The 25,668-nt window shown below is 36.1% G+C and overlaps 1 protein-coding gene across 1 annotated transcript in view; it reads left to right on the forward strand.

Moving 5' to 3' along the window:
• Positions 1-25,668, forward strand: part of LOC108767983 (uncharacterized) — a 115,812-nt gene that overhangs the window by 55,366 nt on the left and 34,778 nt on the right. Inside the window, exon 3 of the mRNA XM_018518151.1 lies at positions 2,102-2,334. Coding sequence (XP_018373653.1) covers positions 2,102-2,334 — 233 coding nt within the window. The remainder of the gene's footprint in view (positions 1-2,101; positions 2,335-25,668) is intronic.

Below are 25,668 nucleotides of genomic sequence, written 5' to 3' on the forward strand. Positions count from 1 at the left end.
CTATAATTGTTCCGTGAGATATTGTATGTCGACACACTTTCTCGAAAAAATTAGAGAATAGTAGATGATTGAATTTAATCTCTTTCTTTCATAATATATTCCGGAATACGTTTGAATATCAGATGTACGCGTAGTGAGAGCACATACTTTAGAATTCCTTATGGCCGTGCCTCCATTCTGAACGCGCCGATGTGATCTCGTGGCGAAAGTAACGCCTATGTTGGAAATTAGCATATCATGATCGCCCCTCGAGATTAGGCGGGCGAGAAATTCCATAAAAGTACATTTCCGAAATCTCCACTGAAATCATCTCTCATAGCTGGAGTTCTCGTGCGCGCATAAAACGAATGTTACTTCGAGAAAGTTATTCAAGCCAGCAAATCTATCATCTAACTTATACATTTCTTGATCTCTCTAAATACATGTAATAAGAGCGATGTTTTGTTTAAATAGCCAGTTTAAATATTGGCTGATATGTGAATTACAAAAACTTTCTTATTTTTTAATAAAAAAAATTGTATTATTCTAACCAAATTTTTATTACATATAAAACATTTCTCTCAGTGTATCTAAATCAGTTTCTTCTTGTTAAAACAATATCTCTTTTTCTATATACTCTTTGTTAAAATAACATCTTTTTTATTTTGTTCTCCACTGCCTGTGATGGGGCGAAGATCATGTATTGTTTCCCAACAGCAAAAAACATGTAGTTTTCCAAAGTGATTACAAGCTCTAGCATACCCATATCGCAACCTTTCACATGACCAATTCTGTAATGGCTAATAAATTAATCCGACATGACAAACGACACTTTAATGGGCGATAAGTCGTCATCGAGTATAAATAGTTGATATTCGCTGCATCGCAATAATTTTCGATTAAAAACGTCGTGGCGCCTTAATTCATCCACGGTATACTCGTAAAACGTGCGACCGGCGAACTTGATCCGATTAACACCGTCGTCCGTGCACAATCGAGCTGCGTTTCATCGCAAACGGTCGTAAATCCGTAATTCAAAGTTCTCGCTCTAAAAATACCTCGTATTTCGTCATCATCTCGAGACTTCTTCATTTCACAATAATCCTGGAAGTAAGACGACTACAGAAATGAGAGTTAAACGACGTGGAGAATGCTATGTGGACGTGCAGGAACAACTAATGTGCTTTCTCTCCTTTTGATCATTTAGCGAGCGATCTCGTGACCCGCGACCTCGCGAAGCGGTGAATCGCTTCCTAAGTGGCTCGACATCGCTTTTGAATTCCTTTCCGTATCGTTGACGTTTCTCCGCTGTTATTATTTGCGCTAGAATTTACCGATTTTCTGCCACAATGCAGTTTCTCCGTGCGCTGAAGCGAATTATACGGAGTGACGGTGTCGCCGTAATTATCGACAGCGCGTGAAACGCGCGTAGAAAGCGATTAGCTATCTCCGTGCTGAATCAATAGAAAGCTCTCATAACTTATGTCACTTGATGCAGGAGATGCATCCGAGCTCGTTGATCAAACTAGCCGCCTCACGTCTCGATCTCGATCACGAATTCTCGTTTCTCTTCCCGGTGTATTATCAGAAACTGAGCATACCAGACGGATCAGAGAATCATTATAAACGGAAGATCCGTTTCGATAAGACGGGCTCCTCTTTAATCTAACTTAATACGACTCCGCTCTCGCCTTCCGTTTTATCGAGACAGTAATTAATGAGTTACATGAAGAAATGATATTACTCGTGGCTCGTTACAACATATAAGAGAATACCACTTTAACGCAATCTCTAAGTCCACTTACGAAAGCTAATAACTTAACGTCATGAGAATGGAAAAGTTTGAGGGTTTCAAAATTCGAAGATTTACGATCCGGAAAGCCACAAGTTTGAAAGAACCGTAAAGAAACATGTCGCAAATCAAATATCACCGCCACGAGTAGGTGTATATATCGGCTTTCTAAGAGATAAAACACAATTGTCACGTACTTGGAACAAGGACTATAACGTGAGCCTTATCTTTTTTATTGGACTTGCGAAAGCGAGTTAGTCAATTTCGTTTTGTCATTCTAACGGCTATGATCCCACGGGATTGTACTTTATAGGCGAATGTTTGCCATAGGTGCTGAAATTCGAGAGGCTCTTCAGCATGCAATTAAAGTCAACAAGGAAGGCAGCTGCCAGTGGCCACGCGCGAGAGTTATTCCGGTTCGTGACGTCTATCCGAGCCCATCGACCACCTACATTCCACACTGCGCCATATTACACAGGTGCTCGGATGACACCGGATGCTGCAGATCGGAAACGCTTACTTGTGTGCCGAAGCATTCTCATCGCATCGAGCTTTCCTTCTATGTAAGTCAATCATTGTTTTTTTATTAACCTTTACAGGATGGGAAAGCTACCATAATGACGCTGAAACAGTCATATTTTGAAGCAAGGAATATAATGATATATACACGGAAAAAAAATGTTGCTGGCTACAGTTAATTCTGATTAGCTGAAATTGAATTAGCTACTATAGCTATGAAATTTGCTAATATATACAAAGGATTTACTGCTGTAGCTAATATAAGGACGTGATAGCAAAGTATGCATGTCTGTTACAGATCATTTTTTTAGCAGCATGAAGTTAGATTGTTATCGGATATGTCCGTGTAAAAGAAAATTGTCTCTACCACAGCTAAATATGGTTTGCTGAAACGATACTTGCTACCAAATTGTCTGCTACACAGAAAACGTTTGCTGCAATGATCAGATCGACATAATAGCAAAATGCTTGTGTGTTACAATAATAATATTTAGGTCTCACAGCTAATGGAAATTAGACCTCGCAGATACGACGTTAGGTATCCATATGTTACGACCGGAATTTAGCTACCACACGCAAATTTTTACTGCTGTAATTAATCTTTTTTTTCCGTGTAATAAATCAAGCCTGTCCAATTTGAGTTCCGAAGCCAAAACGCAAAGCCATCGAGGCAAAAAAATTCAATGTGGGCAAGATTTCGAGGACTGTAAAATGTTGATACGCATCTCAGTGACACTTATCAATACTTTACAATCCCTGAAATCTTACTCACATTGTATTTTTTGCGTCGATGATTTTGCATTTTGGCTTCGGAGCTCAAATTGGACAGCTCTGTAATAAATTATAACAAATCTTAAGGAAAAGCTGTAATAAAAACTAGATTTTTAAAGTAGATCCCCATCCTCTAAAGTTTTAAACTCATTCTTTTTTAGCTTTTCTTTTTATTTCGCTGTAGTTTTTACATCCAGAGAAAAGTTTCTTCGATTAAATAAAAATTATTTGAATCAAAAAAATTTGTCCATTGCTATACGGTTAAAGAAAAGTTTGTTTGATTTGAACGTCATTTCATGAAATAAAATAAATTTTTCTTTAATTTGAACGTCATTTCTTGAAATAAAATAAATCTTTCTTCGATTAAAAACCTTTGATTTGACTCCAACTTAAAAATTTCAACGAAAAAAACGATTTCTTCATGATTTTTCTCTGGGTGTGTGATCTAATTTTGATATTTGGATTCAAAAAGGTAAAATGTTTTATGAATCAATTTAATTTGCACATGAAATTGTCCGTTTTTAATGAAATTAAGCAAAATTAATTCTTGTAAATTCCTTTGATGAGAATATCATTAAAAAAACATACAAATTTGTTCGTTCATGTGCGATTTAACATGGGATACATCGAAGGGATATGAGGCCGCAATAATTATTAACTACCGCGACGCATAATTTGCCAAGATAACGTATTAAGTGAATTACCGGCGCGGCCGTTAGCTGCGGACCGAATCGATTGAACGATAAATGATCTCGTAAATGTGGGCTCCCGCCGCATGCCAGATAAATTGCCAGTAGAAAGAGGCGCACTGGTGCCTCACCGGAACAAGATGGATGCATCGACGTAAGGAGGAAGACGTTATCCGACGGGAGAAAGTACCATTAATCGTGTAAACTGAATTGCGGACAATTTATTAGCGAGATGTCTCGAGAAAGAGCTAACAATATGCGGGCACGATTTACGGATCGTCGCCGAGATATCGAGCCGTGCAAATCCGCGTAAATTATCTCTCTGCTTCGGTCATAACAATATTTTATATACACAAACGTAAGTTTATATATGTATGAAGTATGCATCGCTATAAACGACAACAACCGTTTCTTTTCTTTTTCTGTGTACGCGACCGCAGCAAGCGCGTTATCGCACTCCTGGAATTAGATGCCCGCACGAAATGGTCTCTCGCATAGAAATAATCGTGGTAATTGGTCCGGTTTTAAGTGGACGCATTAGTGTCATGAAAAACAAGTGGCATTATAGGGCGACCCAACGTATATTGGTTAATTGAATTATTTTTGTCTTTATCTGGCTATATGCGCAATCAGACACCATAGTTGATCCACGACATAATAAACGATCTCGTACTCGACGTTCGCGATAACAGTAAAATAATTTACATGCCATGAAAATTGTTTTCAAAGCTCCTGTCAACAACGTTACGTACATAAAATGCAATAAAATATTACAACCATAAAGTATCAATCTTATAAGGTATCAATATCACTTATGTAAAAAGATTTTAAGTCATAGTTTATAACGATAATAATTCGTATCTCACAGTAAGAATTTTTGTTAAATTCCTGCCGGCAACGCATATAAAAGCGGTAAAATATTAAAATCATAATTTATAAAGTATCCATATCACTTAAAAAAATTAAATCTCGTCGGAACAGGAATTGCAACATTTTTCCTCTTTCATTTTTTTATCTTACGTGTGCCGTCACGGCATAATTAAGACCGCGAAGAAACGGATAAATATGAATGTAGCGTGTCTGGCCGTGGGTTGTCAATAACGTCGACTTTCGAGCGCCGTCGGCTTAAGAACGCTTAAATCGTTCGTAATTTGACGGATGACACGCGCCGTCGTGCTTGGTGGTCCGCGTTACTTTAATGGAACACTATTTGCGCGCGAATTTATATGCACAACGGTGATATCTCGGAAAATTATTAGATTTCCATTCGCAAGGCTGTATGACTATATCATCGTCGATTTACAACATTAATGTCCACTCATAATCGTGTTCGATATTGCCAATGATGAATGGTCGCGACGTATAAATGAGATTTGTAGCGAGAATTATCTTTATCTATTCGTGTCAAGTCGAATTTCTATTAGACGTTAATACTCTTTAAATTTTCCAAAGTGAAATCTCACTTAAAATGAGTAAAAATCCACTTGAAAATTGATAGTGAATATACTGCCACTCAAAATAGAGCAACATTTCACTTTTCATAAAGGTGAATATTTAAATCCAACTATACGTGAAAAGAACAATTTTGCTGAAGTACTTAAAAATTTAGCCACATACAGATCTGAAAATAATTTTGTTAGAGTATCTAAATAATTACGTAAGAATCTCAAGCTTGATGAGCAATGCTGCGTTTAAAAGAAAATTTTACCATTCCAATAACCAGTTTGAGCATTCCACATAATTATTTTATGGTCCAACAAAATTATTTTCAGATCTGTATCTTACAGCTAAATTTTTTAATACTTTAGCAAAACTGTCCTTATTTTGTAGTGAATGTTTCATTTGTTCGGAGTGAAATAACAGTCAACGTGATTTCAGTATAAGATTAGGAGTCTTAACCCGATACATAGAAAATTTTTATATTCGAAACTGTCTTAAGTACAGTCTTAAGATGTCATAAGCCAGTCAGAGGACTGTATTACTTAAGACGGTCTTAAAATAAGAACGGATATAAATATCGGCCTTAACCTATTTACTCGATATATGTAGCATTTTATTTTTGAAAATTCGTTCAAAAATCGTCGTCGAAACATTCGTTCTACGACATAAAGTGGAAGTCACTTCATACGAATAAAAAGTTACTCCAGTTTGAGCGATTCGGTATACAATCACTCAATTTTTTGAATGAAATTTCACTCAAGGAAATTTAGAGAATATAATTTGGCAAAACAAGATTTTTTCACAATTTTTCTTTTTTTTCATCGCAATGCACTCGAACGTTGAAAACTGGCAACCGTGTAGAATGAGGAGGCACGAAAAAGGCGTCGACAACGAGCCTTTTACACTCTCAACCCTAGACCTTCATTTGACGAACGGTAGTCGTGATTATGCAACTGATCGCGTTTACAGGTTAAGATTAAACCCGCTGTTTCTCTCGCAACCCGATACTTTGCGCAGCGTCGTTTCATCGCGCGATTACGGAGGACCCTACGATCAACTTCCACTTCACAGCATGCACACCATCATTTTCGCAGCCGGCTTGACCTAACCCAATTCCAGTTGCATCGAGAGAAATTTCGCGATGCACGCAGACCAATTGATTTTTAACCCTCTAATGATCGGGGTCAAATGTGACTCCACAGTTTCGTCATCAATTAAGACGATTTTTGTATTGAATTATTTAACGTCAATAAACTTTATTGTATTTTTTTGCTTAAACTGAAAATTATAAGATTCAAAACGCAACCATTGTTACCAGTAATCATCGCCTTCTAAATTAGAACAGTCGAAACGTAAATACCATTAACAGGTTTGATTACTTTGACTAATAATTACATCTATACATTGTGTAAATTCATCACTTTTTCATGAATTCAATTAATGAGATGCACGTACACGCAAGCATTATTTCGCGGTGCGGCAACCGTAAAGTATTCGCATCATAAATATGCAATTAAAAGCAAATATAACGAATCTGTTCCTCTCTCATTATACGCCCCCAACGTCAGCCAAGTTGGATTAATTACTCACCGAAGCTTTCGTCGCAATCGCCGGTTCAGCATTGGTGTATTATTATCTCCGCGTAATGAATACGTAATGTTATAACTGCATGCGTATTGAGTGTACCATAAGTCACCTCTGCCAGACTGCCAAGTCGAACGAATTGAGAGAAGAGGAGAAGCAAGCAATTAAGGGTTTATGGTATTTTCATTAAAAATTAACAAAATGTCTCCCAATGAAAACCCACGCGCCTGACCATCATGCACGATAAGAACGATAAAATATCGCAGACAGTAAAACGGTCTTTAAGGTCTGTGCGTGTTTCATTCGTACGTATCGAAGATTAATCTATCTCTTTTTTGTACACGTATCGTATCGCGGTTACGAGGCACACTTAATTAATTGCGCTCCGAACACCCGTAAGCGTGAACGACAAATTGGAATGCAAAAGAAAATCGAAAGTAAATGAGAGATTCCTGCTCACGGAAGAATATTGACCCTTGATCTCTCTTTTCGATTAATTGCGAGCAGATTTCCCCATTCCTCTGACTTTCTCTAGAACCTAGTGATTTGTGAATATGTTAATGACGTACATATTAAGTTGTTGCGTGAGAGTAATTCATGGTCCACGATTATAATGTCATGTTTCCATTCGATGTATATTGATTATCGGCGGTTCTCTGATGATTATAGGATATAATCGTTATATCCACACGATTTATCTCGGATCCTCATCTCGCATGTCAACGTTTCAATGGCCCTCTCATGGAATTCAAATCCTCTGCTACTGCAGGATTTAACGAATCAATTAATCCGATGCGCGGTGATAAATGTGCTCCATTTATATGACCGTAGAATGGACGAACAAGTGCACCACCGTGGGATATTAATCGCTTCTTATCTGTGTGCGACAGATATTTGGCACTTAAAAAAAAGAGACATTTGTCCAACGGAAGACAGCGAATGATTGTACTCTAAAAAAGATTTACGGACGAGACAGAGAACGAAGAAATCAATTTCTGACTATATATTATCGCACAGATATATAACTTTATATAACTAGTATCTTGATAGTTTTCCATTCTAAATATTGGAATTCATATGAACATATTGGATATTCGCTCACGTACTTATATATTCTTTAAATCTGAATCAGTGGATAGTCACTAATTACCCAATGGCATACATGATACTGCGTTTAAGTTAGCACCCCAATATTGAAATTCCATAGTTCTGATTAGAGTTCCCGTTTCCTTTTGTCGAGACGAAGAGTTCTCTATAATTTATAACAAGAGTTCCGCTTAATAACTATTTTTAAATAATTTTTAAAAAATGGGGTGCTAAGTTCTTATCGAAATTCGAAATCGAATTTCTGAGCGGTTCAATAGCTTTATTTAGTAAATATCTAGAGTTCCTGATGCATAAAAAAATTTTTTTTAAATCCAAAAAATATTAAAAATTTTTGAAAAATAAATTTTTAGATACAATAATTCTGATTAGAGTTCCTGCTTCCTTTTAACGAGACGAAGAGTTCTCTGTATTTTTTAATGCAAGATTCAGTTAATAACAATTTTTTAATAATTTTTAAAAAATGTGGTACTAACTTCTCAGCGAAATTCGAGATCGAATAGTTCTGAGCGGCTCAATAGCTTCATTTAGTGAATACCTAGAGTTCTTGAAACATAAAAAACAATTTTGACAAACAAGAAAATTAAAAAACAAAAAAAAACAATTTTTGATCACTTCTTTAATTTCGCGTATCTTGAATATCGTTGGCCCAATCGCTTTGTCACCTCATACTTTTCGATAGAACTCATCGAGAACTGCCGAAAACGATAATCAGAACTACTGGAACTCTTAAAAAATTTTTCGACTACCTAAAAAATTTTTTGAGAGTATAGTGTCAAATATAACCATTGTTTTAGTAAAAGATAACGATATTATTGTGTAGGAGTAATGGCGACTCACATTAAGTTAATTTGACCCTATAAAATTTAACAATGTAAAACAAGATTAGTTGGATCCCATAATAAAGATTAGCTAAGTTAGGGACTAGATTAATTCACATTTCATTCACTGATTATCAGTGGCATATTTAACACTGATATCAGTGGTTATCCACTGATTCAGATTTAGAGAGTATATATTGCATATATATAGGGTGAATCAGAGTCGTTGAACCAGCTTTTTACCCTATGAGAAAATAATTGACTGCACACGTTATAATTCAATAAGGTATAAAGTCGATAATTTTCTCATAGGGTAAAAAGTTGGTTCAACGACTCTGATTAACCCTGTGTACACATATATATTATATATAAAGTCCTCCACCAAAATGATAGAGAACTTTTCGAATCAATTTTTGATCAGGAATAGCACTATATGATTCATGGACAGATTTTAATAAACAATTGTATATATGTATATATTATTTCGATATAAAATATGTATGTATTGATGAGACTAATGTAATTCCTTTAGAAAATTTTCTTTTGAAACAAGAATTTTTGTAGTAGTGTATTGTTGGTCGGGTTATTACTAAAGAAAAAATTGTAATCATCTTAATAATTTCATTCGCTCATCGATTCCACACGCAATGATGTGCGACCGTTATTTTACGGTCGACAATTAGTCTCGTCTTTTAGTTACCTCTCGCGCCCGTCAAGCAACAATAGCCACGTAAAACGTTCTGAGGACGACGACGAGGGTTGTGGTCAATTGCCATCGACCAATGCTTCAAAGGCGTTTAAAGTCTTTAACGGTCGCCACAGCCCATACTAATTTCCTCCTCGTAAAAATTAAGCTGTGAAACGATCGTGAGAAATTACATGGGTTGGCCAAAGCGAAAGTTAGTCGCATGATTTTATGAATTTTAACTAAATGCAGCAAATCAAAACTGAAAAAACTAATCTGATGAATCTTATCAATTTTCAATAAACATTTTGGATCTTAAAAACCAGAATAGTATACATCGGTGCATTTCAGTCTAACTGCAAAATTGTAAAAAAGATATTTTTAACGTGAACAAAGCAGTATTAATAAAATGGACAACTTTTGTTTTATAAAAATCGGATATCTTTTATCAGAGGTGAGTTCGGCTTTTTGATGATACTCTCGTTTGAGAGTAAAAATCAACGCAATATAAATTCCAATAAGCGTCCGCGTAATTGCCGATACTGAGGTGCAATAACGCCACGGGTATAATTTGCATTTCACTGCAATCACCATCCAGTTTTGCCATGTAACATTAGCATAAGTTCTTGCCAAACGTTGTGAGAAACGGTAGTGGGTTAAAAATGCGGAAATGCTTATTAGGAGGGTAATCATATCACGCGTTTTTTAAGAATACTTAATTGATAGGAATTTCAAGTAATTTAGGTGATTAAAAAATTCAATTGAAGATAAGGAAGAGCCACTTAAACCGCTTATCTAATACAATCATATTTCTTTATCGACCGACTCTTCTGTTCTTTGTATCTAGTCATATATTTCATGTCTCTCGGAAATTCTATTACTCACTTCCGTCGATCAATCGACGCTTTCATCATAGTGAAATGTCCCATCGCACTATTCGTAAAAGCGCATCCTGTTCGAACTGCGGGAGTCTGTTGCTCTCGAGGGTCGCAGACCTCGTAACAAAGTCTACAAAAAAGTCGCAATTACAAGGAACGAAAGGCGGAGGAGCAAGCATTGCGACGAGTAACAAGAGATGACGGATAAATTTACGGTGGGACGTTACGAGATCGACAAGCACGAATATATCCGCTCTCACGAGCAGGAATTGATTAAGAGTGTCGAGAGAGGCTGTCGCGCTTCGAGGGAATGAGGAAGAAGAAAAGCACGACGAACCTTGTCCTTAAATGAACAAAAACCAACGGACTTCAATTTTTATTCAGGCAAAACCGCATGAGGCGAATTGATGGAGTCATAAAACTATGTTTTCAGCTTGCGATTACATGATCGTGTACAATTCGTACACGACATTCTTTCATGAAACGTGTATACTACTGGCTATGATAATTTATGCCAATAAAGTAAAAAAATAAATATATATGGGAACAATAAAACCAATTATGCTCGGTGATATCGTATCTAATGACACATTCGTATGGCAGGTAACGCAATTGCGTTACCTGCAATCGAGGCTAGAATATTACAAGACGCGAAAATACACTTATGCGACTAAGCAATCGGCATATGTACTTTCCTTCGTATCCTTTATCTCGCTAGAGATTGCTCACTAGATACCGTAGCCCCACGCACCCACGCTCGATAGCCGGCCAATCGAGACCATTGATTGTAATAAATATACAGGTTCAGAAAACCAGGGGTCACAACTGAGAATGAGATAAATTTAATGGGATATGTCGCCTTCTTTTATCCGCAAACTGATAAAGAATGCGCGCAATTCCGGTTACGACATCGAAAACGCAATACGTCCACCATAAATTCCTGAGAGTATGTTTCTGTCAATATATTATCAGACGAATTAATATCCGAGACACTGAACGCCTGCTGACAGCACGTACAAACTGGAAACTTGTTATCTTCTATAATTTATCGAGTACAAACGAACGTTGTAAGAAGAAAGTGTGCTGATATTTATGCCGTAATACGATCCGGTGATTAAACGACTCGATGAGTTTAATAGTAACAGAGCATCGCTAACGTTAATATTTATTAATACGTGTTGGCGTTTATAAAGCGACTATTCGATTTTTACGGAGACTAACGAATATAACGCGGATTTAAAATTTCTTTCTACTCTTAATATTTACGGATTTCATCAGGGAGTACTTTAGTTTATCGGTAACAATTTTATATTCGTGACCTGTGTACAGCTAAGATGTTAAATAAAAGTTTACGATTAAACTTGTAATCTGTAACACGAAACTTTTGTCGAGTTAAAGAGGCGACTCTATTTACTTCTTCGAGTTCCGTGACGCCAATAAACAACATCAAAAACATCGTAAGTTTAGACACAAGACATTTCACAAGAAGCGTTTCTTGTCCTACTGAAGAGAATGACGACATGCACCCTCCCTCGTTTTACATCACTCAAGAACAGCCGTCGCGACGCTTCGCTCCAATTATCCTCTATTATTATACAGTGCAACCCCTTTTAATAGCCAACTGTCGATGCAAAATCAGATTGCATCCATTAGAGAACAATATATCAAAAATACAAACATAAGGTATCTTGAAGACGTCATTAAAATATCTGTAGTCGATCGCTATATTTGAGTACAGTCTTAAGATGTCATAAGCCAATCAGAGGATCGGATTAACTTTCTGATTAAACAAGTAATTAAGACATTACTTAAAACGGTCTTCAAATAACAACGGATTATATGAATATTTAAGACATTTTTTAGACATCACATTATGAGATGTCTTGAAGATGTCCTTACATTGAACCAAAACTGTATGTAAATACAATAAAATATTCATTGAATTAATGAAAATTGGTCTAATGAATTCTCATAATGATTTAGATTATAAATCTAAATGTATTTCATGTCACCTCGAGTCCAAACACCGGTTGTAATTGTGTATTAAATTCTTTATTATAATAAAACATACGTTTCGATCCTAATTGTATAGGATCCTTATCAATATTTCTTAGATACTACAACTACATCAATGTGTTTCCTAGAACAATGATATATTGTTAGTATGTATGATGATCGCTATACTGGTCATGTCGATAGTCAACAAACAAAGTTGCTTGTTGAGTCGATAGTCAACAAGCAACTTTGTTTGTTGACTATCGACATGACCAGTATAGCGATCATCTCATACATACTAACAATATATCATTGTTCTAGGAAACACATTGATGTAGTTGTAGTATCTAAGAAATATTGATAAGGATCCTATACAAGGATCGAAACGTATATTTTATTATAATAAAGAACTTAATACACAATTACAACCGGTATTTGGACTCGAGGTGGCATGAAATACATTTAGATTTATTCATACGAGTCAATAATCAAGGATTTTCATATTGTTAAATTATAAAATTATTACTAAAATTCATTGCAAGAATGAATATGCAGTATTATAAAGCAGTTATATAAATGAATCCAGTTATTGTATCAATGAATTAACTACATTAAGTTGAACATTAAGTCGGACATTGATTAACGATTATTCATTGGACCAAAAATGATCGAAATTTTTTTCAGTGTAACGTGTTTAAGACGTTTATGTCCACATTTTGAACATATTGTTCTCTGAGACTTGTTTGTATTCCCTGATACGAGTTTCCTCTGGATGGATTCGCTTGATTCTAGACTGATAATTCTAACTTGGTCCACAACACTTCGAGTGAGTCAGTTCGCAGCCGAGCCACACTTGGCCGGGTATCAAATTCATCGTAGACGCAGCACGACAGGCAGTCGCGAGCATCACGACAAGCGTGTACGCTTGATGTACCGACACTCGGACACAAAGTGCGATGCCATAGGTGCGCGAACCCACGTTATATATAAATATCGCGGCTTCCGCAATACCGAAATATCTCTGATTTATGGAGTGCCGCTGGATCATCAAGTCGCGTACGCGCATCACGCCCGAGCAACTGGGTTAACGCCCGTCGATCGTTAAAGTCCTTTACGGAGATTCGTTTGATGAATGATGGGCTCGTCAACAGGATCTTTATGAGCGCAAGGCAACCGAAAGCACCAGAGTAGCTAATCGCTAATGGTTGTTTCCATTTTCGTCGCGCACGATGATATCGTAATGTAACAAGAAGCTCATAAAACCTAATATATTTTTAAACTTACTATTTTTTACAAAAATTCTATACCGTCAGCAACATAAACAATGTTTTTATTCGAATTGAAATCCTACCCTTCCGCTAAACCCTTCTTCCGCTCTCCCTTTGGTAAACGAGAAAAAAATTCAGAATGGTCGTTAATGGGCACCTACGTGATGGTCGGCGCACACGAAATTAAAGAAGCAGTCCGGCGCAACTAAGACCCCTCGCATTTCACGACGTTTAATAACGCCAGCACTCGACCGGCTCGCACAATCTTTACAATTCGCGACTGGCTGAACAACGTTGCTCGCACAAAGATAAAAGTACTTCCCCAAAGTTCGGGCAACCGAGTGCACTTTCTATCAGGCTAATCCCACGTTAATGTGCTTTTTTTCCTGGAATCGCTCGTACTGCGGCAGAAAAAGGGACAGAGCGTTGCAAACGTTTCGCTTACTATTTCAGAAGAAATGCGAACGCGAATAGTAAATTAACCCTTCGTTGACATACTGGGCGTGAACCACCCACAAAATTATTTTAACTCTCTGAATCTCAATTTTCTTTTATTTTATAGAACAAAAATACAATATTTATAAAAAAAATCTCTATGTTTTCAATTCCCAAAATAGCCTACAATCAATATGCAAAATAAATATCTTTTATCCAAAACCAATTTACAAACTAATTTTTTTTCAAAGTATCATATCTGAACAACAATGCTGTAAATTTGTGACTTTTAATATCGAATTTTTTAAAAGTTACAATTTTTCAAAGATTTTACTCGTTTTTTCTCTATTCATTGAACTCAAGAATTTTTTTTCACAAAAACTGTAATAAAATTTCATTCAAAAACTATTTGAATGTATTCTACAGACCTTGAAATTGACCCATAATTTTTTTCATATTGATTGGATTTCTTAAATAAGAATGTCAATTGTTTAAACATTACTGTGGGTATGAGCCACCCAGTGTGTCAAAAAGCGATCGAAAAAAAGAGATGCGTCAACGAAAGATTACGTACATGATGATACATTATACATGAAAATAATGCAGTATTTCATAGAATTCCATTTGCGTTCGACATACGGTATGGTACAAATGCTAAGACATAAAAAAAATCGAGGTCGGAGAATAAGTGACGCAATCAGCAGTAAAGTTAGAAATTACTAGAAAATGATATACTATGTGCACAGTGATTCTTCTTTAACGATCTATTAGAAAGAAACGTTAAAAGAAAAAGATTGTTTCGAAATACGAAGCTTGAAGAAGATAAAAAAATAATACTTTTGGGTTCTCATTGTAACAAGCTAACATAACATGATAAAACGTCTCTTCAGTCTATCGTAAATAGATGAACGCAGTGAAATGTGTGAATACTGCATTAGATAGGCCATAGATAGAACCTAATGTAAAGTCAATTCCACATCGGCCGGATATACCGTCGCGTCAGCGAGTTCTGTGTTTACAAAACTCGATTCTTATCTTGCTTTCCACGATTTGTGTAAATTAATTTCGCATAAACGATCGCAACACGGAATATCGCATTCCAGAAAAGACATTTACCCCTTTATCATTATTAAAATATTCATAGTCACTTCATGAAATTGATAAATCGAACAAAATTTGCTTAATGTGATTGCAGTTTTCTATATTTATTGAAAAAAATTAAAGAATTCATTTTTCATTCTATTTTTTTTTCACTTATGTGTTCTGCAATGATATTCTCCTATTTAACAAATTGTATGGTAATTTAAAATGAAATAGTGGATGGATCTTAAAAGGCGCTTTTAGAGATGTGAAATAAGTTGAATCTTCCGATACCGGTCCACCTATTTATGCGTCCACACCATTAGTTATCGCGAAAGGGTTCAAAGTGCTGTATAGAATCGAGATGGCTTTTCATAGGAACCTTTTCTCGGAGTGTTCTAAAATGTTGCTGCATCAAAGAAAGAGGCAAGCGGGCCGAAGCTATCTTTAGTAATCCCGGATTACCAGGCTAAGCGTATTTCTGAGCCTAATATTCAACTGTGCAACTCTACTTCTACTGTGCAAACACAGACGCCAGAACTTTCCGGCTTTAATGCATATGTCAGCAAAGACAGTTAAACTATCATCGGTAACAAGCGCAAACAGAGGTTTCATGGTTTCCACGAGTACCTACGAGCGTACGAAGGGACAGATAATATCGGGTAGACTTTGATGAGGGTGGCAGCTGCAGCGGAAAAGGCTGCTAGCTGTACCGAGTCTCTGCCAAGAATTATACCGTCGGCTGATGGTGACGCATAAGTCGGAGCGAGCAACAAGAGGAGAACAAACGCATTTTTGCCATTGTTTTATCCGTCTTGTATTCGTAAATGTGTTTACACGTTCCCGCCGGTTATTGGGTGGCGTGGTGTCGAAAATTGCACGTGCAACAGTATGAAACCGAGTAGAGACAACGATTGATCGAATGCGTCCGCAACACACGCGAATAAATAATAAAGTAAGCAAACAGAAATCGCAACAAGATGACTACGCGGGGGTGTGATACAGGCACGTTGTAGCCAGATTCTAAAATTCGTCCTGCGTTTTCCACATCGAGAAAGCGACACCGTATTTAGTACAGCAAAGAGACTATCGTGACTGACACACTTGAGTCATGCATATCATATGTTGCATACAACTGAGGCGTGAACCGTGCCTAACTATCGTGTATTAAAGCGTATGCTGTGAATACAAGAACATCTAATTTCACGCAAGCGGAACTTTAAGAACGATATTATCGAATATAAGGTAAATGTCCCACACAAAATTTATTATTATTAATTTTAAATGCTTTTTTTATTACTATGTTATAATTACTGTGTTTAATTGCATTTAAACATTACAATTAAATTATAATATTACATTTTAAAAAGCGTATTTGAGACTAATATTAACTTAAATACATAAAATGTTGTGTAAATGTCCGGACATATGTAGATATGTGTTCAGTCACTAGGACCGGACAGTACCTATCCACACAGACAGTTACACAAAACTTTATTTATTTAAATTAATATTAGTCTTAAATGCTTTAAAAATAAATTTGAATTAGTTGTCTCTTGTCATTAAACATCTATTTATATTAATATTTTCCATCAGTATACTAATTTACTAATTGTGGTCGGATACTGGGACAATTACATCTGTGTTCGACCGGCAGTTCGGCCATTGACGCATTCTATTACTTATTTAAATATTTTAATTAATTATTAATAATTGTTATAAGTAGGTCCAAATAATTTTTTCTTGCTTAAGAGAGTTTTCAAATCTGAGTTTTCATATGAATACAAATATTTATGTTAAAAACCTTCTAATATATTATAAATTGTATTATTTATGACAACCTACGCTTAAGTGTCCGGCTACTGGGACATTTACCTTAGGCACGGAATTAAATTAGTTTTGCAATTCAAAAAATTTCAATAAATAAAAAGAATTGTGAAAAAGAACTGCACTGAAAAAATGCATGTAATTTTACATGGAAATTACATATCCATGATCGGAAAATTACCTAAATATGATTGGAAATTTCCAGTAAATTTCCAATTATATTTATGTAATATAAGTAATTTTCCGGTCATAAACATGTAATTTCCATGTAAAATTACATGCATTTTTTCAGTGTACAAGTCCCATTGTACTCCTGATTTTTCTCTCAAGATAAAACGACGTTTTGTCCGGAAATCTGAGGTGTGGGAGATGATGCACCTGCGGCAAATCGTGGTGGTAAGGCGTCGCGATGAGAAAAGGCAAGAAGACGGATGTTACATTCTCACGGAATGTGGTAGATCCCAATCGGGAGCAGTAGAGAGCCGCAGTTATCATTTTTAATGGTTTTCTCAAGTCGCACCGTCACCAGAATCGCCCGGCCACCCTCGTTACGTTTCTGAGTAGCCGAGAAGGAGACCCCACGCAAGATTAACGATGCTCCCAGTCTGCAAGGTGAATGGGACGTTGCGTCAGCGTCCGTACATGCCCATCATTTTAATGGGACCATCACGTCGACGTGGGTCCTGTCTCGGGGATTACGCTTGACTGAGTGGCCTGTCCCGCTCTGACAGGTGTCGGCGAAAATATCAGTTCACCGACGGGATATGCGCTCTTATCGCGCTAAGCCTCTCAGTAAAATTACCTGAAAAACTGTTTAAGTGTTCAAGCAATTAACGCAATCTTGAACAAAACTATCGTATTAAGTATAGGAAAGTAAAGCGATCATTACGAGCGTGATGCGTTCTACGGAAACCTTGTACTGCAATTTGTCGAATAATGATTGTAATTAAAATCTTTCAAGATATACGCAACGGCACTAGACTTTCGATACTTTCACGCGGTAACAACTATAATCGCAACTTTGATCGAGTGCCGGCGTTGTAATTACTTGTGTTATGTTATTCATTAACGTTAACCTGCTTTAATCGTATAAGTCTAATACTAGTATAATTTTAGTAATAAGCATGGACTAAATACGATCAAATATTATATATCTCTCTATTAAGCTAGCAGAACCAAATCATTAAAATCGAATCTGATGGAGTATTTTTTATTTTAAAAATAAACTTTTAAAAGATCTCTGTGAAGTTGCATCTTTAAATATGAAATTAATATGGCATTTGATTGTCCACAATTTGTTCACACTTATCCATAAATAATTATTTTTTGTCTTAATTATATTTTATCTTGTAAAAAGTTCATAAACAAAAAAGTTAAAGTGAGTATAAATCTTTTTTTAATTATGTACAAAATTCGATTGTCCATAATGTGGACAAATTGTGGACAATCAAATTACCGTATCAACTTTGTAAAAATTTGCGTTTAGAGATGCCAACTTCACAGATCTACTTTCGAACTGTCGTCATCTTGTAATATCTGTATCTATATCTTGATACTATTAAATATTATGAGAGATAGTATTAAATTGTTCTAAAATAATGCGTGCTTCATGAGAGAATATCGATCTCTATAGAAGTCGCGTGAAAAGCGAGCAAAAGATAGATGGGAGAAAGAAGGAATCGAGTCACGACTTCCTTTTCCGTTGGGCCGTAGGGCCTCGCCTACTCGCGCTGACCCTGCGGGGTCAGCTGTCAGATATCGATAGTCCCGCCTCGTACATGCCAGACATGCTCTCTCATGCTAAGCACCGTGTTATTTCTATTTTTGCGTCGAGACGTATATAGAGAGTACGTGCGCACGTCTACCGCCTTCGTCACCGTCGTGTACGCGTGTGCGTGTGTACTACGTGCACATTCTCTTCCGTAGAAAACGTCCGATGCATCTTTTAGATTGTGAGCGCAATGGCGCTGGTCCCATCAGATATTCACCAGTCAATGAAAACGATTGCTCTCTATAGTGTACCGCCGGGAGAAAGATAACTGGCGATAGAAGCCAACTTGGCACGTGTTAACTCGATAAACCAATGAGTACAAAACATCATCGTGATATATTAACCATTCAAATGTACTTTTCATGTCTAACATAGACGCGATATGAATACTTAAAGGATATAATTTCGATTACAAGAGTGATAAAATGGTAGCGGTTTCGTGCAAGACTATCACTGCTTCACATCGCCAGTCATCTTCCTCGTTTCTAACTTAAGTAGATAATATAGGGGCTGACTACACGACGTCATACGAGCATCACTGTTGTGCAACCTTGACGCAATATTCGTTTCAAGGGTCAAGTATAAGACTGTATTCCATAATTGGCATCGACAAGTTTATATCGACGTTAGAATAATCGAAATGAATTCTGTGAATCTCGAGAAATCAATACGAGGCCATCATCTAATCTACGCGATGGTCTATATTTGTCCTTCGCACAAAGAAGCTTTTTCTGCAAATTTTTTATGTTAAACTTTTCTATTCATTAATAAATTTGTGATAAAAATTTACTTTTCTTATGCTGTTTCCATTAATGTAGTTTAATTTTAATCTCGAATTAAGTCTTCACCTTTTTCTAGTTCTAACAATTAGAAAAAGATGAAGAATAAGTTGAGAATAAAGTTAATCTGCATCTAAAAACGGGCATCAGTTTGTTTAAAATTATCAGTATCGTGAAAATAATCTGCAGAAAACCTATACTTTATGATATGTTTATATTGTCACGAGATGAAATTTTTTCTGGGAAGAAACAGTAGCTTGGAGGCAAGATAAATTATTCTACCAGATAAAATATAAAAAAGAGCTCGACCGAGCACGAGCTAAAAAGCGCTCGATACAGGGTACATAATTTTATAATTTAATCCTCTTTAATACACCCCTTGTGCGACAAACGGAGAGATAATAGAAGAATATTTTAGCACGAAAAAAGATAGTTTTTTTTTAGAGCTTACATAAATATCATAAAATATAATTAAAAAAAGAGAGAGAGAGAGAGAGTGTAGCACAGAAACAAAGATATTAATAGAAACATTTTTAAACGTGTTTACGATTTTTAAAACATAGTTGTTTTAAAATGGAGATAATTAATTTTTATTATTTGTGCTCAATATTCCTACAATTTAAGGAGGTTCTTGCGCTACTTCCTAGTCAATAGACAGTTTATTCATAATAATATGTAAAACAATTAAAATAATAGAATAAAAAGATCACTAACAATATGCCATTACACATAATTATTGTTAATTTTATATGTTACTAAATATTTTCAAAATGACAAAAAGTTGTAAAATGCTCATTTGATGTATTACGCATAGTCTATTTGACACATATTCTAGCTTTTTTCATTGAAGAATATAAATTTCTTGTAAACTGTATGGTCAGTTTAAATAAAACTTTACGAGAACAAATTTAAGTGTTTACTTTATAATTATAACGATTTTTAAATTGCTGTCTTATACAACACAAGTGTCTCAATTTAAAAGAGAATAACTATAGAATACGGTTATACCTTCAACTTAATGTAAAATTTTATAAATTTAGAATTAAATATCTTCAAAATGGTACGGTAAAAATCAATGAAATTTTTTCTAGATATTATTGATATTATTAATTTTTATATTACGTGTATATTATAGACTTGTCTTATATTTCGTCAAACGCGAGAACCTCCTTCTAAGGTATATAGAAAGAATTTAAAATACGCGGTTTATGAACGCGTTATTCAATCGCAACGTTTAGAACTCAGTTGTTGAAGAATCTCAACTGGAAATCACATCGCTGGATCGAGCCATCTATTAACCCTAATAGCAACAGAGGCGCCTCGCGTCTACTACTTTTTCAAGGCACTTTTGCTTACGAAACAGGAAATCGCACGGCTCGATCGCAGCTTCACAGTACCAGATGCGAAATGTACTCACAATCAGATTCAGATGTATAAACTCAACCTCTTCGGATCAATAGCAAAACAAATATGACAGCCGTTCTTATTTGCAGAAGACACGGCGATACTTCACATGTAGAAACTCCTTGGAGTCGTTAACATCTTGTGGCATATAAAAATTTAGTAGCGACTATCGACTTTCACATTACGTGTCAGTTAGTGCATCCCGCGTGAATTATGTTAGTTTAATCTTATACACCGAGAGGACGCACGCAGCTTCGCGGATAAGCTTTCATACATCGTCAATCGTGATTAGTTCGCGCAAGAGTAATACAGCCACTCGAGCACAGCTGACACAGATCGGCTGCTTCTTGACCGGCCACTTCAGAATTCGTTATCAAAACGAGAGAAAAATTGACAGATTGTCTCTTGTAATTTCCTCGCGTACATCCCTTTGGCGAACATCCGACCGTTCCGTTGGCCGACCACCTGCGCAGATTGAACATCCTGTGTAGGTACTCGTGTAGCTCGTAATTTACCGTCAGATTCCTACCTTACAGCGGTTCTCAGCACGCGCGCATCACGCACGTGCGGTTTACGATTTGCATTTTACGATTCGATTGTTAATAACACAAGCCGAGAGTGCAGCAGTCACAACGTCCGTGATGTCGCGCGTGCGTAAAATTTTTTACGCGGTCAAAAATAAGTCATCCTAGAACGATATATAAAATCCCACACGTTTGTAACACAAACGTCCATAAGTTTTCTCAAATATAGAGAGAAAATATTTAGTTATGTAAAACGGCAAATGGCACGGCTCTTGAAAAGAGATTCCTAAGGTAGACGCGCCTGTAAAATCGTCGTAACAGTCGCTCCCTTAAAGGCGTGAGCACGTGAAGCATTTTATGAATAAACCATAATGAATGGAGACCTATGAGTAGCCGATCATATAAGTATTCTTGGATGCACTAAACGGTCATTCCAACGTAACCTCTGCTCAGTCATATTATTTATATGAGTTAGGGTACATCAATGAAACGCCGTAAATCTTGTCGACGATCATTGAGAAACGTATTCGAAATGATCGACTGATCGTTCCTCATCGATCGGCCACTCCTACGAGAACCCTTTCGTCTCTCGAGTAAGTTCTTCGAACGGCCCCTCTTTTGTACTTGCAGAATATGTATTTCGAAACAGAGAGGCATATACGATCTTCCTCGTATAATTTCAGAACCGCTTGGCAATCTTGCGTACACCGTTCAATGAGAAATGTAACTTGACTCTAAGAGCCCATTAAAGTCGCATTACGGCCGCATTATGATCACGTCGGAAAATATGTTTAAACCTGCGTACAATATTTCACTTATACCTTCCGTCGTCGTACTTTGCGCTTTCGGCGTGCATCCTATTACTGTATAACAATAAGACACGCTGCATTATGCAGGCAGTTGAACTTTTACCGTATTACGGGAACGCATCTACGAAACGCGCGTGGGAAGAACATTTTATTTCACGTCCACCGAAAATATCCCCAGATTATTACGAGACCGTATTCATGAAATTTCCTGAAGTACAAAGTGTCGCGAAAGCGAATAAAGAGGGCACGTGGTTATATAGCAGAAGTTCTAGACGCGAATCTGCATACAATGCAGGAGGAAGAGTATTCGTGCGCTGTCATCTTGCCAGAGAATAACGCGAAAGCAGATAATATAGGAGGACAATAAATTTTGCGAGCATTTTAAAACGTACGCGCCGTTTATTTCGTGCGATCGTCTGGTGCTCGAAACAAGAGACAGCACGTCCCGGTAACTTCGTTCGGGGTGCATTCATAATTCAGGGGGAATGTCTGCAGCGTAATTCGAGTGTCATACCTTACGAGAACCGAAGACAGCGGATCTCCGTAACGTAAACCAGCCGTTTAGAAGCGAAACGAGCTCCTCGGGGCGAGTTAAATTGGGATCTCTAGCTAACGTGCAAGTGGTTGCAACTTTTAGGACCGGTTATACCAATGTTGTTTAACTCTACTGGTTTGTTCAAATTTACTATACGATCATATCGTTTGGATCAATATGATTAAATGCTTTAAGAATAAAAAATAAGATTATTAAAAATAAATAAGGATTATTGAGAGTCAAACACTGAGTGTTTTTTTGCAGAATTAGTATATAGTATATATCATGTCAAATACAACAATTAAAAAATTAAAAAATTAACCATACGACCATTATTGTGATCATCCTCAATGAGAATTAATAACGGTGAATAACATATCTAAAAATTGAATATTAACAAATAGAAGATATATACTATAAATAAATACTCTCTCCACAGCATTAGAGTATTTATTTATAGTATGTATCTTTTATTTGTTAACATTCAATTTTTAAATATGTTATTCACCGTTATTTATTTCCACTGAGGATGACCACATTAATGGTCGAAACGTATGGTTAATTTTTTAATCGTTGTATTTGATGTAATATACTCTCTAAATCTGAATCAGTGGATAATCACTAATATCAGTGCCAAGTATGCCACTGGTAATCAGTGAATTAAATGTTAGATCCCTAACCTAGCTAATCTTTATTATGTGATCTAAATAACCTTGTTTTAGTGCTTAAATTCAATGAATATGGTATTGGAAAATTGAACGTACAAATATCAGTATTTTAGTTATATAATGCTCAAACATTCTTCCTTTCTTAGTTTAACTTCACTGATTATCAGTGCTAAGTATGCCACTGGGTAATTAGTAACTATCCACTGATTCAGGTTTAGAGAATATATATATTGATTCCGCAAAAAAAAAACACCCAGCGTTTGCCTCTTGATATAGCCCTTATTTATTTTTAATATTTGAATTGTTAATTCTATTACGCCATTTGGTAGATTTATTTGTAATTAAAAAATAAAAAATTTGTACAGGAAATATTTTACATTAACAAACGAAATCATCAAATATCAGAATCAGAAAAAGGGTTTTTAACTATCCGCCGTTGAACTTTAAAGGCACAGTTGATTTTTTTTATGAATTCTAGTAGATAAATTTAACTCTGTAAAAAATAGTAAAGTAAAGTATAATCCAATTCTTCTATGATAATAAAAACTTGTTAAGATTTTCACAAGTATGTAAGAACTTTTCAGATTTTTATACAGCCTGGAACAATAAAAATTTGTATTGAAGTTCGAAGACTCAGGTTACGAACAAAGGTTGAAAATTTCACACTGCCGACGAAAAGTTAAATAAAATATTAATAAGAAAATTAATTACATTTTGGGTTAAGTAGATCCGAGCAGACCAACAAGTTTATCTTTGGCTTAATATGATTAAATTGGCTCAGCGAAATGAACTTTTTCTATCTATATTGCAAACATACGAGGTCAGCTTATATTTAATTCATCAATCGAACAAATCTCTTGATTGGTTGTTTAAACTTAGTCTTGGTATATCGAAAGAAAAACGGGAAGAAACGTGAAGGGAATTGCGTCAAGACTAATCAATAAAGCGGACACGAGATATATGTTTAGTTGAAATATATATATCGGGTGTTTCCTAACAAAAGCACTCGAGGATACGGCTCTTAAGCTCTGGGCTCGTATATATATCAGGTTTACACGTAACGTGCAGCTAATTACTGGCCAATAAGGAAAGTTAACCTCGGATAACCTCAGTTTACGTTAAACTTACCGCGTACGTTCGTTAAGACTTGATTATTCCTCGAGTTAAGTTGCTACTCGAGCGATTGCATTAAAGCCTGCCGGTGTACAGCCGAGATTCTACGTCTCTTTCCTTCATATCGACAACACAATGTTCAGTCCGACACACGCGTGTGTTAAGTGATAATGAAATAATAACGGTGATAATAATATATAATTGACAACGTAAAATGTAACTCGTAGAAGAAATTTTGCAATACAACATATTTTTTTAATGATTTAGAAAATCTTAATCTCTCGACTATATGAAATTTTGCACCTTTCATCAGCAATTACCTGGGTCTTTAAGCTTCAATGTAGATTTTTGAATTCTAAACTGTATAAAAATCTGAAAAAATTCTTGCATGCTTATAAAAGTTTTAATAATGTGCTTTTACTGTCATGTACATAAGTTGGGTTGTATTTTACTTTTTTGTTTTACAAATTTAATATCTACCAGAATTCACAATCAAAAAACTAACTGTGCCTTCAAAGTCCAATTTGGACAGAGAATTAATTATGCAATTGCATTTTTAATTATAAATAGTAAAACTATTTTAAATGTCACAAGACATTTTCTCAGAAAAAAAACACATAAATGGAAACACTCATTTGCATAAAAACATTACGTGGATGACAAAGTAGTTAAGAGATATGTCTCGCAATACAATGCGGATTATACGTAAGCTTATCCGACGAGAAAGCTCGACGGTAAGAGGTCGTTTTACCAGACGCAGATGAAAATTGCAATGGTAAAACTTTCGTGCCGACAACTCACGTAATGTCGCGTGCATTGCAATCTTAAGCTCTGCGCCAGTGCATCGGTGTGCCACCGTGTGCATACAAACATGCCAAACGCTCGAAGGAGGAAGTCGTAGCTTCGTTTCGCCACGTCACCCAGACCGATACCTTACGTTCTTTACCTTACGTCATTCTTCATTGGTGAACTTTCGCAAAGACGGTCGATGCAGTTTTCGCATTCTAAACACCCTGTCAGTGTTCACTGAAAAGCATACTTCCGCTTCGACGTCTGCATATTTATCTATCATATTACTACACGTCTATATTTATACATTTCAACTATCGTCTTAAAAAAAGGAAAAACTGCCGAAACTTCCGGTACGTTGACGGTCTCTCTTCTCTCTCTCTCTCTCTCTCTCTCTCTCTCTCTCTCT

The sequence above is a fragment of the Trachymyrmex cornetzi genome, unplaced genomic scaffold (genome assembly GCF_001594075.2).
Source record: "Trachymyrmex cornetzi isolate Tcor2-1 unplaced genomic scaffold, Tcor1.1 scaffold743, whole genome shotgun sequence".
NCBI lineage: Eukaryota > Metazoa > Arthropoda > Insecta > Hymenoptera > Formicidae > Trachymyrmex > Trachymyrmex cornetzi.